This window comes from Berghia stephanieae, chromosome 6 (genome assembly GCF_034508935.2).
Source record: "Berghia stephanieae isolate SIO BIC M18660-M18661 chromosome 6, UCSD_Bste_1.3, whole genome shotgun sequence".
Classification (NCBI taxonomy): Eukaryota; Metazoa; Mollusca; class Gastropoda; order Nudibranchia; family Aeolidiidae; genus Berghia; species Berghia stephanieae.
Genome location: NC_088365.1, coordinates 65089673 through 65106047, shown reverse-complemented (window position 1 = coordinate 65106047; position 16375 = coordinate 65089673). Strand labels below are relative to the sequence as shown.

At 35.1% G+C, this 16375-nt stretch overlaps 1 protein-coding gene across 2 annotated transcripts in view; it reads right to left on the bottom strand.

Annotated features, from left to right (window-relative positions):
* Positions 1–16375, bottom strand: part of LOC144975460 (cyclin-dependent kinase 18-like) — a 245146-nt gene that overhangs the window by 180558 nt on the left and 48213 nt on the right. For both annotated transcript variants that reach the window (XR_013645924.1, XM_078919562.1), the window contains exons 2-3: positions 11774–11856; positions 6822–7695 (exon numbers count right to left, since the gene is read on the bottom strand). Coding sequence is in view for 1 of the 2 variants with exons in the window: in XM_078919562.1 (XP_078775688.1) it covers positions 6822–7455 (634 nt within the window). In the remaining variant the exon portion in view is untranslated. The remainder of the gene's footprint in view (positions 1–6821; positions 7696–11773; positions 11857–16375) is intronic.

The following is a 16375-nucleotide window of genomic DNA, read 5'->3' as shown; positions in this document are numbered from 1 at the left end:
ACACATTTAAAAATTTGGCCAGAAAACTCGTCTTTCAAATATCGATCGATTTAAATGACCCTCATCTAGGCAAAAACTCTCAAACCCGGGACTTCGCGAAGTCCCAGGTTTGAGAGTTTTTGCCAGGATTAAATCGATTTAAATCGATCGATATTTCAAGGACGAGTTTTCTGGCCAATTTTTTTAAATATGGGATTTTCCAGAGTACGACAGAAAATATGATAATGTAGAAACGATAAAGGTAAATTCTGAAAATCAAGTAGAGATTAAAAATAATAAAAATACACAATAAATAAACAAACAAACAACCGAACAAGTGTGTATGAAAGGTACCAGACAAAGACAAGAACAAAAAACCTTCCCAAAAAATCAGTCCCCATGGGGACGAAAAAAGGGAATTTTATTTATCTATTTTCTTTTTTTAATATGACTGAACCACGTGATGTGATGACAATGACAGCAGATATAAAAGTTCAAATCGAATACTGACTGTAAAGGATTTTTTTAAAAGACAACGAAATCCATAACGACCGTTAAAAAAATTCAATGATATTAAAAAAAAAAAACAAAGAAAAACACAAGGGCATGCGTCAAAAATAGTTTCAGAAAATGCTGTCAAAAGCTTTAATATAAAAAAAAAAGGAATATTGTATAAATATGCCAAGCTTCTAAAAAGACATAAGACAAATGATTTTTCATGTTTCGGGTTTCCCCATTATTAAAATAAATGATTAAATATGATGATACAAATTTCACATTGTGAAAAGTCTGAAACAAGTGGATGGTGGATGGTTCCCGTTTTCTTACATATTACGTAACCATATTATGTTTTGAAATAGGGAAAATCCAAAATGTGAACAATCATTGTATTGTGTTACTAGTTTATTCCTTTTTTTTCCCGCATTCCTTATTATTCGAATGCATCAAAAGGAAACCGTGTCAGAATTAACACACACACACACACACACACACACACACACACTGAGAGAGAGAGAAGAGAGAGAGAGAGAGAGGAGAGAGAGAGAGAGAGAGAGAGAGAGAGAGGGGGGGGGGAGGGAAGGAGAGAGAGAGACTGTTCCGTCAAACTTTTAAAACAATAATTGGTTAATAATTTTCGTACTCAGAAAAACAATATAGATAAGTGGGTTTCCCTGTCTGTTGTCATGTTTTCCCCACAATTAATTTGGAATCCCCACCCCCTTTATTTAAAATTTACGGGGTATAAAACCAATTGGGGGGGGGGGGATGTGTCAAAGCGAAATATATGGCACATCGCCTCAAAACGGTATTATGTCGGGGCGGATAAGATGCTAAAAATTGAATTTATAGGTAGTCAAAAAAAAAAATTATTAAAAACTGGAATTTTGGGTTGAGTTTCTGTATATATATTCTTTCAGTTCGTACAAAGTGACAAGGACTATGGTTTCATAAGTCCTACTCTGGAAAAACACACATTATTAAAAAATTTGGTCCTTCAAATATCGATCGATCAAAGGAATCTGATCTTGGCAAACACTCTTAAATCTGGGACTAAGGAAGAATTCGCCAAAGTCCCAAGTTTGAGAGTTTTTGCCACGATGAGAGTCATTTAAATCGATCGGTATTTGAAGAACGAGTTTCCTGGCCAAATTTTTACAATATACATTTTTCTCCAGAGTACCGCCGAATCTGGTCTTTAACCACTTAACTGCCGTCCTCTGGATAGACGCGGTTTTAGAAATTTGGCCAGAAAACTCGTCCTTCAAATTATATTGATCGATTTACATGACCGCCATCTTGACGAAAACTCTCAAATCTGGGACTTCGCGAAGTCTTACTTGGTCCCTAGTTTGAAAGTGTTTGTCAAGATCAGGGTCATTTAAACCGATCGATATTTGAAGGTCGAGTTTCCTGGCCAAAATCTTAAAATATACACGTCTTTCCAGCGTCGGGCAGGTAAATTGTTAATGTCAGCTATTTCAACACGATACAATACCGGATTGAGTCGAAGGGTGACGAATGTCACGCATAAACAAGAGACAACTCCATCCGACATTCATAATAATATTCGATTACTGATCGGAATCGCCAAAACAGTATGAGTGGGTTTTCCTCAGTTTTTGAAGGTTTTCCCCTCAATTTTCAATTCGGAGTCGATCCCTCTTATTATATTTAACATTAATGGAATAATCAAAATAAATTGTTAAATCGCGCATGCGTCAAAACGAATTTGGTCAGGAATAAACACAGACATTTTCCATCCGACATTCATAATAATATTCGATTACTGATCGGAATCGTGAAAACAGATTGAGTGGGTTTTCCTGAGTTTTGTGAAGGTTTTCCCTTAATTTTGAATTCGGAGTCGATCCCTCTTTATTTAATGGGATATTTTTTTTTTAAGCGTATGCATCAAAAGGAATTTGGTCAGGAATAAACACAGACATTTTCCAACCGACTTTCATAATAATAATCGATAATTTATCGTAATCGAGAAAACAATACGAGTGGGTTTTCCTGTGTTTTGTACGAGTTTCTTCTCGTTTTGATTTCGGGTGTCGATCCCGTCTTTATTTAGAACACATGCTGGTATTTTATAGGTATTGAGAGATGGCGTTAATGATATTGGATCGAAGACAAAGAGAGAAACGTTTCATTTTATGCTGTTTTAAATTGTCCACAAGTGATGGGTTTAAGGTTTTTCATTTACTCTCGAGGTATAACTGCATGTGTTTTTCCCCAATTATCTAACATTAACGTTCATTTTGCTTCATTATCCTCTACATTGATATCTATTTTTTAAATAATTGACACTTTTACATGCTACGACAGAGAAAACAATGGAATAACACAGTACACTTTAGTATGTTAAGGCCGACATCAAGAAATAAAAACTGTGGGCGTGAAAAGACAATATCAACTTCAGAAAACATACAAATCAATTAATTTTGAAATAAATGAAAAAATAAAAATTTTAAAATGATAATAATAATAATAATAATAATAATAATAATAATAATAATAATAATAATAATAATAATAATAATAATAATAATAATAATAATAATACTAATAATAATAATAATAATAATACTAATACTAATAATAATAATAATAATAATAATAATAATAATAATAATAATAATAATAATAATAATAATAATAATAATAATAATAATAATATAATAAAAATAATAATAATAATAATAATGATAATAATAATGATAATAATAATAACAACAACAACAACAACAACAACAACAACAACAACAACAACAAGAAAAGTAATCATTACAACATAACAAAATGCATGTGCCATATCGGAATCAAATACAAGTGGTTACTCAAGATGATGCAGATGAGAGAAAAAAAACCTATTATAATTTGAAGGTTTGAAAAGGCAACGTTACTTGTCATTGGCAACAAAAACAAACAAAAACAAAAACAAACAAAAAATAAAACTTTTAACACAGAAGATGCAAATATCCATCAGCCGTAGTGACGGGCAAAATAAAGGGAAGGGGGAGGGGATACCGCTTTTATTTTTAATCTCTTAAATTTTAATTTTCTACCTCGAAAGCAGTAGAACTGTCTCGAAAGTCCTATTAAAAATTCATGGACAAGAGACGAGATGTGGTGAAAGCTTTCAAGATGTGTTGGAAGAACTGACCGATTATTCCACAGTTTGGTAGGACTAAGGGGATTATGAACACGAACTACAAAAATACGCGCAGAGCATCCAATTCTTGAATAAATTTTAATGTCCTACCTCGAAAACAGTTAAAACAGTCTTTCCTCGAAAACAGTTAAAACAGTCTTTCCTCGAAAACAATTAAAACAGTCTTCAAAGTCGTATTAAAAATTCATAGACTGGAGACTAGGTATGGCAGGAGCTTTCAGGATGTGTTGGAAAAGTTGACGAATATTCAATAGAGACGTTTAAAACAGATAATGGGGATGGAATTTTTACCAGCCATTTTCAGAATTTTCCCTGAAACTTCACACCCACCCAACACAGGAATAGATTTTTTTCTACTCAAACAGAAAAGTAACATGTATATTCTATACATATAATTGTCCAGTGTCTAATTTTTATCGCTAGAAAAAATAGTTTCTTTATAATGTGTGATGTACAAAGGATATCAGAATGAGAAAACAAGCAAACAAACTCTTATATCTTAATCTTCATGGAGACTAGCTATGGCAGGAGCTTTCACGATGTGTTGGAAAAGTTGACGTTTAAAAGAGATGGCATGTTTTTTTTAAAAGCAAACTAACAAAAAAAAAATTTTTTTTAATGTTTTAAAAATCAAGCAAACAAACTCTTACATCTTAATCTTGCCTCACGAAAAACTGTCGTAAATTAGGGCGTTAATCCTTTCCGATGCTGTCCAATTCGAATTCCATGGCTATACACAACTCTTTAAACACCGCTATAAAATACCCAATTACCTGCCGTTACTCAGGAGAGAAATAAAAAAAAAAAAACACACACACACACACAAATTCAAAAATTTGGCCAGAAAACTCGTCCTTTAAAGATCGATCGATTTCAATGACACTCGTATTGGCAAAAAACGTTCAAACAAAGGACTTGATGGAAGACCTTGCAAGGTCCCAGGTTTGAGAATTTTGCCAAAATTAGGGTCATTTAAATCGATCGATTTCTGAACGACTAATTTCCTGGCCAAATTTTTAAATCCGTGTTTTTTTTTTGGTGGGTTTTTTTTTCCAGAGCACGGCAGTTAAATGGTTAATTAACCAAAAAAATAACTGTTTGCTACGGCTTGAAAACAAGATTAGCAATGTAACCAAAACCTAAGTGGTGGTTTTTATAACAGTAAAAGTAAAAAGGGATTTAGTAGTACCTAGTAGAGAATAAAACCAGAATGCAAAAAAGGAAGGGAGGAGTATAATAATCTATTTACCGAGAGTTTTATTCAATAAAATATGAAGGCTAATGTAAATATGGACCACATTATATCTAAGTGCAAATGAATGAAATGTTGACATATTTTTGTATTGAACCGCTCTGATCGATAGTATGATTATTATTATTATTATTATTATTATTATTATTATTATTATTATTATTATTATTATTATTATTATTATTATTATTATTATTATTATTATTATTAGGACACGTGACTGGGTTCAAATTAGCACAATTTTTTTTCGGACTGAAACATTGGAGACAGTGATGTGCTATGTTAAAATGGTGGTATCGTGTGTGTTTTGTGTTTTGTGTGTTTTGTGTGTGTGTGTGTGTGTGTGTGTGTGTGTTCGTTTTTATTTTTCTTTCTTTATTCTATATGTGAGTTTCTTCTTATTTTGGGGGGGTTGCTTTTGTTCCTTTGTTGTTAGTTTTGGTTGGGGGGGGGGGGGGGGTTACAGCTGTTCGTCCAGTACATAAGGGCAATCAGGTTAGTTCAGATCTATCAAAAGTACAGGTGACATAATAAGGAACTGGCCATCCTACAGTTGACTTTAGCAGGATGTTGTCCCACGCACAATCAGGATAATTCCATTCAGGTACCGCCTTTCTCAAGTCTGACCAGGGCCGACTTGCTTCACATTAGCTTTACTTTATTATTATTATTATTATTATTATTATTATTATTATTATTATTATTATTATTATTATTATTATTATTATTATTATTATTATTATTATTATTATTATTATTATTATTATTATTGTTATTATTATTATTATTATCATCATTATTATTATTATTATTATATTATTATTATTATTATTATTATTATTATTATTATTATTATTATTATCATTATTATTATTATTATTACTGTTAGGATGAAACGGACGTGTTTTAAGAACAAGTAGATTATTCCAAAGTTATTATTCCAAACTTATATAATAATAATAATAATAATAATAATAATAAAATAATAATAATAATAATAATAATAATAATAATAATAATAATAATAATAATAATAATAATAATAATAATAATAATAATAATAATATATGTTCAACTTTCTCTCACTTTAAAGTAGATATGCGCTAAGTTTAGGTTCAGCATACAGTGACATCGTGTCGTGTTAACAATTGTTAATCTTAAAAGCGAAACACGCACGTGTGATTGTGGTGAAAAAGAAGAAGAGAGCTGAGGAAGACCGCAGCGGTCCTTCACCAACTAGACATTCAAACATGCACGTGTGATTGTGGTGAAAAAGAAGAAGAGAGCTGAGGAAGACCGCAGCGGTCCTTCACCAACTAGACATTCAAACATGAGGACAATATTTATGAGGGGGGACGAAGAAAAAAGAAAAAAAATAGAAGATGAAGAATAATCTTTAAATAGAAGAGACTAATAGATCGAACAAAATGGCGTCCAAGTAACTTTGAATAAAACCTTTTTTTATAATGCTAGACAGCCGATTTGTCCTCAAAACTAGTGAATGACATAATCAGTCGGATGATGAAAAGGTTCGAACTGAGATATTGCCAAGTTTAGTTAGAAGGCAGGTCATTTTTTATCAAAAATGAATTCTTGTCATAAATGATTAAATCAACCCTTTTTGTACATCTTCGAGAAATATCAAGGCTTAATTTCACTTCTAAATATTTTTTTACAGTGAGTCAAGTTGAAAAAGTATGAAACTTGAGAAAAGTTGCTGGATACCGTTCCCATACATCTGGCCATAACCTCATGAAAAATTACCCGAATTACTTCAAACAAAGATTAAAATGCTCTGGTGAGCATATTCTTTCAGAAAATAATGCACAAACAAAAAATGCAAAATCCAAAATTTTCACCTCTCGACTGATTATGTCATGCACTGATACTATGATGAAAGGACGTACTCACCGTTTTCACGAGTTACTCCAGCTTGTATCGGTTGTCGTACGACATAAAACCTAGGCCTATCCTGTAGGTGATAGTGATGCTGGTGATGGGGGTTTAACCTATCCAACGCGCGCTGGGAGGACGACAGTGGGCGATTTGGGTTGTGATAATGGAGTTGGTGTGAATGTCCTTCATCCTGTTGTTGTTGGTTGTGCTGCTGCTGCTGCTTGTGCTGGTGGGAGGAGGAAGAAGAAGAGTCCTCTCCGTCCTTGGTTTGATTTTGGTGTAAAGATGAAGACGACGACGATGATAACGACAACGATGCTCTGTTGCTTCCCGGTCCGCGGGATTGGTTTAGTTGCAGATATTGCTGTTGATGGTTTTGTTGTTGCTGCTGCTGCTGCTCTTGCTGCTGAAGTTGCGGCTCCAGCTGCTGCTGCTGCTGCTGTTGTTGTGCCTGGTTTTGTTGGCGATCACTGAGAGCGGCAACGTCGCTAATGGTCATCTGTTCGGCCAGATCTGACAGACTGTCATCGAGCGACCGTCTTTTGTTGAGGGTGAGAGACAGCCTTCTCTTGATCTTTTTCATCATTCTTGATGGTATTTTGGAAGGTTTTGGAAGGGAGTTCGTCTTGTTCTCGGCTGTGGTTTTCATAAATTATTTCGACGTGTAACTGTCATGATTGATTTCCTGGAGCTGTTAAGATGCACTCAGCACTGTTGTTGTGCTGTTGTTTTATTTTATATCAAGGTACGAGGAGAGGCACATCTTCCAAACATCGTACATCTCATCATGTCTATATAAATATCCTAATCTGAACAGTCAATGAGTTACAAGATCCATAGGACTAGCGAGTTATTTCCCTGCACGTTTCGGCAGTTAGATTGCATATTACTATATAGTAGTTTAGAGAGAAATAAATACATTGAAGATATATATTTTTTAAAAATAGACTATGACTTAATTGAAACTGGCCTTTTAAAACATTACATACACTATGATTAATCGTAGATTCTCCTTTTTTTTGAGCCGGATAAATCTAAACTAAAACATCACCGCTTTCTTTGTACATGATTTATAGCGATCTCCATCGAATTTCCACAATTAAGCATTTTTTAAAAGCGAAAATACAATCCATTTCATCACTACTAACCAAAAACAGGATTACGAATTTTAATATCTCACAAAACGGTCAACATTCCTTCATGAGTATTATCCCAAAAAGAAACTCGCGAATATTTTGCACTTAAATCTAAAAATTATTTCGCGTTATACAGGTGCTTCCCCCTAAAGTTATTTTTATCATTTCGAAAATTCATGACCATTTCAATAAAAGGTAACATAAAATCACTACAACCATGCACAAAGAAAATATATGAAAGATTTAACGAATAGCTTCCATTAGAGAGAAAGGGAAGAGAAAAAAAAAAGAAAAATAAGTGTGATCATACAACAACAAAAACATGCCTCATTCCATGAAAACCGATAATGCCTTTCAGATTAGTAATTGTGAATATAAAAAGAGATGCAGCATAATCCCGGTGCCATTGTTGTACATGCATGCAGTTGATAGCGTCACTCAGCCAGGATCAATGTCACAGACATGCGATAGGATGGACGTCCGACTTAAGGTAACGGAGCCATAACAAGAGCAGGCATGTCTACCTCAGAGCTGCCTACTTAAAATTTTTAAAATTCATAGTTTCCAAGGGGGGGGGGGGGGGGAAAGGAAAAAGTCACTAAAAAATAGCTTTACAAATCAATAATTTGCCTTCACCATGATCCGTCCACACATGCTTCAAAGTCCTGAATATAGGATCTGAGGAACTAAATTTTCTTTTTCAACAAGAAGTATTGAGTCAATGAGGCAAATGAGGCTCTGTAGCTGAAGCCAAGAATTCGTATTTCTACGACTTTTTCGTAGTACTAGGCAGGTCTGCAACCCTGAATTTCAAATTTCTGGGTCATTTTGAAGATAAAACCTAATATTTCAGGAGCAATGTGTCGCGCCATAGCATTGTCTAGATGGCCAGTAATTCGTCTAATATCAAGAGCACAATAATAATTGTAGTAGACATTAATTGATTACCAATCTGCTTGCAACAAACGGAGGGAATATTCCTTAGCTCACCCCTCGAGCTATATTATAAGAGGGGAAGAAAGAAGAAAGATGGGAATAAACTGGAATCAGAACCAATGACATCATGTCTAAATAAACAACCTTATTGTGACACACTCCTACTTCAGCCCATTAGATATCATTATACCCCTAAGCTACTTGTATTCCCTTTATTTTCATTAGTGCTCTCTCTCTCTCTCTCTCTCTCTCTCTCTCTCTCTCTCTCTCTCTCTCTCTCTTTCTCTCTCTCTCTCTCTCTCTCTCTCTCTCTCTCTCTTTCTTTCTTTCTTTCTTTCTTTCTAACATACACAAACACACACACATAAATACACATACACCCACATTAGCGTATCTAATATCCTTTTTTTCTTCACTTCCCACACGTTCCGTCACGTCCTATTTTCCTTCGATTAGCTGGAAGTAAATAAGGAAACTGAACGGGCAATGATATCAATAAAGAAGAGACAAAAATTATATAGTACAGAAGTAACAATAGATAGGGTGCGCTTGGCTAAGAAGCTCACAACTTTGCCGTCCGGAAGTATAACGGACCAACACAGAAAACTATGTGCAACAATGTACTTTTATACTCTGAATAATACAGTTAAGTGAGAATTACTCACAAACATGGATGGCAAAAAGCAATAACAAAGACCTTAGTGACGTCAACAATCATTCTATCTATAAGACTGCCAAATTCAAAAGAACGTTTAAAAAAGAGACAGTAGATTGTTTCACCCTTCTCACCATCACGGTGTTTTAATCAACTTTTTCAAGAACAATTAAATCATATTTTGTTTTGATGCAGAAAAATCAGAGAGGTATAACAGACCACTTCCGGGTCACGACGAGGAAAAGACAAAACTGTTTCTAAAGGGATTTGAACGTGTTGATTTTCGATCCTTCAAAGGCGATCGCCTCAACTCAGGGTCTGTATTACGTCATAACACGATCAGCCGGCTCGTAATCAAAGGCATTCATTCAATGACCAGGAATATCTAAGTGAGTACTCAATACCCGAACTGGAGAATGGACGGCAGAAGGTCAACGTGGTGCCAGACAATTTTGGTTCCATAATTTGACGGATTACCGCCAATGAACAAAATTACCGATCATTGCAAAGGTCTTCAATGATTGGAACATCGACCTGGAACGTCCAGGGTACTGTATAGATGGCATGCGGTCCAGTCAAATACTCGCTAATATTGCCCGCCAAAACAGCCGTAACCATTACACTAAACCAGTGCTTTTCAATCGGGTTTATTGTACAATCCAGAGTGTACCAAATTTCATAAATTTTTACGGTATATCAATTTGATAAAAGTGATAGGGGTGTACAACATACCGGCATAAAACAATAATATAGTCACTCTGCAAAAGCAACTTCAGCAATGGTTACACCATGCGTGGATTTTGACATCATATTTATTACCCTCGCGATGTTATTTTTCCCATTAAGACCGATGCAATTTTAGCATATCGTGACGACTGGGATGTGCAAGCTTTTAAGTAAAAGTTGAATGTGTGTACGGTTTCAAAAAAGATTGACAAGCATTGCACTAAACCATATATAAAAATCTCCAACGTTTACAGTTTATTATAGAGAATTTAGATTCTCTCGTTTCTACGGGGTTTGAACATAATCCGATCCTACATAAAAGCGAGAGACTCAAACCACTCGAGAGACGTCAATTTCGTTCCTTCTATAAGACATTTGGTGAGAAACGTATCACGTCCCGGACGGGGCTAAAAGCAATGGGAAAAGAGCTGAGTGACGTCAACGTTAATTCATTCTATTGTTGGATCCAGGTTCTTAATCTGGCAGACAGGAGGCATTGATCACAGAACGAGAAAAAAAAACTGAGTAGACAATTACTTAAGGATCTATTTTCATCATCCATTTTCTTTAACTCAGAAAAACAAATATAGTTTATACAATGAAAATCAACGATATTTTCGAATAAACCCCTAACAAAGACCAAAGTTATTGTATACCATATATATATCGGGTGGGAGAAAAAAAGAAAAAAAAACTCGGAAAAGTTTAGAAGCCTGCAGCCAAAATCAAGTCTGATATTTTACCATAAACAATCCTATTTATTGAAGACCTAGCGAGGTCCCAGCTCTGACAGGTTTTGTTTTTTGTTTTTTGCTAAGATGAGTGTCATTTAAATCGATCGATATTTGAAGGACGAGTTTTCTGGTCATATTTTCTAAAAATACGTATCTACCCAGAGTACGGCATTTAATTGTTAAATAACTGACCAAAGATTCCACCCCCAGCCCCCCCCCCCCCCCCCGCCCTTTTTTTTTTCAAATTTGCAAATTTAAAACAGTTTTTAAAAAGATCACTATTTAACTTATCACTCCCATTTGCATAGAGATTAAACAACTAATTCATGCTGTATCGATAGAGGGAAATATAAATCATTTTAGAACGGTCCTTGGATAGAATCTGATCTGTTTTGACGACCAATACTACTAGCTGTAATTAATTAATCCACTGGAAATAGAAAAACATCAAATTCCGGACTAATTGATGATAACTCTAACACTTCAAGATAATAATAATAATAATAATAATAATAATAATAATAATAATAATAATAATAATAATAATAATAATAATAATAGTAATAATAATATAATAATAATAATAATAATAATAATAATAATAATAATAATAATAATAATAATAATAATAATAATAATAATAATAATAATAATAAACGGGAGGAAAATCACATTCCGCTAGAAACTGAAGAAAAACAGTAGATTTTCAGAAAGTTGAAATTCATTCTTAAAAACACACACAAAAGTCACCGAGCGAGCGGATGGGAAGCAGAATTTTACCTGCTGCTGCTGAAGATATTTGACTTGGTCGAACCGTCTGGAATATCGCCGAGAAGATCCAGTTTTTTGGGGGGGTTTTTAATCTGAAATAATAGATGAAAAGGGAGAGAAGAAAGTTAGATGAGATAATAAAACAAAATAAAAGGATACGATTGAATAATGAAGCCAATACTGACGTGTTCTGAAAACACGCCAAAACAAAAAACAAGTATTTAAAATTTTGGCCAGAAAACTCGATTTTCAAATATCGATCGATTGAAATGACTCTCATTTTGGCAAAATCTGTCAAACCTGGGACTTCCGGCTGGAAGTCCCAGGTTTGACAGATTTTGCCAAGATGAAAGTCATTTCAATCGATCGATATTTGAAAGTCGAGTTTTCTGGCCAAAATTTTAAATACGAGTTTGTTATGGGGTTTTTTCCAGAGTACAGTAGATTAGGGAAGTAACTGGCATTGAGTGCACATTCTTATATAATACAACCAATAAAACGGAAATACCTCCTTTCAATCTGTAACCTACCGCATCAACCTGGTATTCTGAGCAGCGCATAGTTGAGTCCTTGGAAAAGGTCTTTTACTTACTTATATAATACAACCAATAAAACGGAAATACCTCGTTTCAATCTGCGACCTACCGCATCAACCTGGTATTCTGAGCAGCGCATAGTTGAGTCCTTGGAAAAGGTCTTTTACTTACTTATATAATACAACCAATAAAACGGAAATACCTCGTTTCAATCTGCGACCTACCGCCTCAACCTGGTATTCTGAGCAGCGCATACTTGAGTCCTTGGAAAAGGTCCTTTACTTACAGTTTCTCACCGTACTCAGGTGTAAAATGAGTACCTGGCCGCTAACAGCGTTGTCTCTGTCCGGAATTTGTCTAACTCTCTCTCTCTCTCTCTCTCTCTCTCTCTCTCTCTCTCTCTCTCTCTCTCTCTCTCTCTCTCTCTCTCTCTCTCTCTCTCTCTCTCTCTCTCTCTCTCTCTCTCTCTCTCTCTCTCGCCACTTCCAGGTGAGTAGGTTTGTCTCCTGTTATCGAATATCTTTCTAACCTCGGAGTCAAATTTTATATAACCCAATACTTACGTCTACCACTGTCTTTATATAGATGTGATTACGGTAAAAGCCTAGATTAGGAAATGATTCATCTCCATGCAAAGCTTTTCAACGTAATATTATATTCTATAAAGCATTATCGATCGTTACAAATTTGGTCGATGAAGTGACTCTTTAACGGCCGAGTTCTATATGAACTTAACAGGCGTCACATTTTATCGTCTTCAATCTGGAGAAACCAGTATCTACCATGAGATTTGAGATTTCAATGACGCTTCGGTCGCTCAAATATAACTGCTATTTTCGTTAAAAACCGTTAGATCTATAGAAAGTTCGAAGATGACGTCACTCAGGTCTTTGTTATAATTTTTGCCATCTGCGTTTATGAGTAATGCTCACTGAACTGTATTAACCTGACTATAAACGTTCATGGATACACACAGTTTCGTGCGTTGGTCCGTTATACTTCCCGATGGCAATGTTATGAGCTTCTTAGCCAAGCGCATACTATCTATATCCAGATTAACTCAGTCCGCACCCACCGTTAACATATTATCGCCTGACACTCGAACCGTAGCCATCGTTATGTTATAGCCTGATACTGAAATCCAAAAGGACTGGCAGTTTGACGTCATTGTTAGTTTTTGAACCGCTTAGTGAGTTGTCGTTAGTAGTGCTCGTGGAAACAAGTTATTTCATTGGTTGAAATATTGAATACAACTCACGATTTGTTTTCTTTTGTGGCAAAAGACTGGCATTCTGACGTCATTTTTTGGTCAGTATCAGCGTAGCCATCGTTATGTTATAGCCTGATACTGAAATCCAAAAAGACTGGCAGTTTAACGTCATTATTTGGTTTTTGCACCGCCTAGTGAGTTGTCGTAAGTAGAGCTCATGGAAACAAGTTATTTCATTGGTTGAACTATTGAATGCAACTCACGATTTGTTTTCTTTTCTGGCAAAGGACTGGCATTTTGACGTCATTTTTTGGTCAGTATCAGGCCAAAACTTTACGAAGGCCACGCTAGAACCATTTGGCATTTATAGTTTGACGTCATTTTTATTTATTTTTTTTTAGTTTTGTGCAGCGTCTAGTGAGTTGTCGTTAGTGGTACTCAAGGAAACAAGTGATTCCATTGGTTTAACTATTGAATACAACTCACGATTTATTTTCTCTTGAGGCCAAAGACTTGTCTTTTGACATCAGTTTTTGGTCAGTGTCAAGCTATAGATAGTATGCAGATGACGTCACTCAGGCCTTTGTTATAGATAGTTCGAAGATGACGTCACTCAGGCCTTTGTTATTGTTTTTGCCATCCGCGTTTGTGAGTTGTTCTCACTAAACTGTATTAACCAGACTAGAAAAGTTCATGGTTACACAGAGTTTGTGTGTTGGTCCCTTATACTTCCGGATGGCAATGTTGTGAACTCCTTGGCCAAGCGCATTATATCTATAAGTTTACGATGGCTACGCTCAGTCCTCACACCGACAATCCTGCTATTACTTTTACTACATCATATATTTTTTATTTCTCTCTGAGTGACAAATTTTATGCATATTTCCAATGCTACTGATTTTAATCTCAACATGATTTGTAGTCGAGTCAGACCATGTACAGTCCAATTTAACTGAGTATATATATTTTTTGCTTAAGCTTTCCACTCTGGACAACGCAGTATCTGCCTTGCGATTTGAGTTTTCAAGGACGCAAATTATACAACTTATTTTCGTTAATAGGTTGTATAAAAATAATAATATATACTTTATTCATTAAAAAAATGAAATTCGTTTACAGACGTGGCATGCATACAAACGTATAAACACAAAGTTGAGAATCTATGGCGACAATGTATACATATATATTATATATATATATATATATATATATATATATATATATATATATATATATATATATATATATATATATATATATATATATATACAAATGTACAAACATATAAAAATATACAACCAAGAACCAATAGCAACACCTTATATATTAATTTAATAAATTGAGATAGGCCATACCTCTGGCCTTTAGTCCTAACCTGTGTGTGTATATTTAAAAGATAGTATTTAATTTAAATCACAGTTGGGCGTTAAAAATTCGAACACCATGTGGCAAAAATGAATTAAGGTGACGTGTTGTCTCTGTTTTTATAGATATAATATATCCAGATTAATGCTTCTAAAATACGGACGTGAGCTTTTACAGAGCCTGGCAAAATATTCTAACTTAACTGGCTCTCAGCGCCCGAGAAGATATCCAAAGACCATCCAGGAACTCGGGGCGTGAGAGTTTCTGGCCAAGATGAGGGTCATTCAAATCGATCGATAATTGAAGGAAGCGTTTTCTGGCGTGCTCTAAGCGCCCTAGGAGATATCCAAAGCCCATCCAGGAACTCTGGGCGTGAGAGTTTCTGGCCAAGATGAGGGTCATTCAAATCGATCGACAATTGAAGGAAGAGTTTTCTGACGTGCTCTAAGCGCCCTAGAAGAAATCAAAAGCCAACTAGGAACTCGGGGCGTGAGAGTTTCTGGCCAAGATGAGGGTCATGCAAATGGATCGATGATTGAAGGAAGAGTTTTCTGACGTGCTCTAAGCGCCCTAGAAGATATCCAAAGCCCATCCAGGAACTCGGGGCGTGAGAGTTTCTGGCCAAGATGAGGGTCATTCAAATCGATCGACAATTGAAGGAAGAGTTTTCTGACGTGCTCTAAGCGCCCTAGAAGAAATCAAAAGCCAACTAGGAACTCGGGGCGTGAGAGTTTCTGGCCAAGATGAGGGTCATTCAAATCGATCGATAATTGAAGGAAGAGTTTTCTGACGTGCTCTAAGCGCCCTAGAAGAAATCCAAAGCCAACTAGGAACTCTGGGTTTGAGAGTTTGTTTGTTTTTTTTTTAATATTTTATTTGTTTTTGTTTTTTTAATTGTTTTTTTTTTTTTTTTTGTTTTTTTTTTGCCACGATGAGGGTCCTTTAAATTGATCGATAATCGAAGCTCGGCGCATTGTTGAGTCGTTGGAAAAGGATCTTTACGCACATTCTCTCAACGTACTCGGGTGTAAATTTTTTTTTTTTTTGTTTTGTTGCTTAAGGTCTCTTCCAACACAATTGAGGTTATATGAGAGACCGCTGAAACAAAAAAAACAAGCAATCTAACAAAAATAGTACAAATGTAAATCAAAATCATAACCTAAAGATATCATAAGCTAAATTTTAAATAACCAAGAACAAACAGGCAGAAGATTTACAGAAAAAGAAAATCCCCTGTCAAAAATACAGTCACAAACCAAAGAAGCAGGATAGGCTAGTAAAGAGAAGAAGAAACGACATCACTATCGGATCGTACACCCATGCGAACATCATAGGTATATGATTCAAGGGTGATGCTCCCATCCAACCACCCGCCGGTGTAAAATGAATACCCAGTCTTTAACAGCGTGATTTCTGTCGAAAATAAATTGTAATATCGTCGAACAGGCGTCATGTTTCGTTCTACATGTCACGTTACGTGTTGCTGTTGGTAAGGGACCC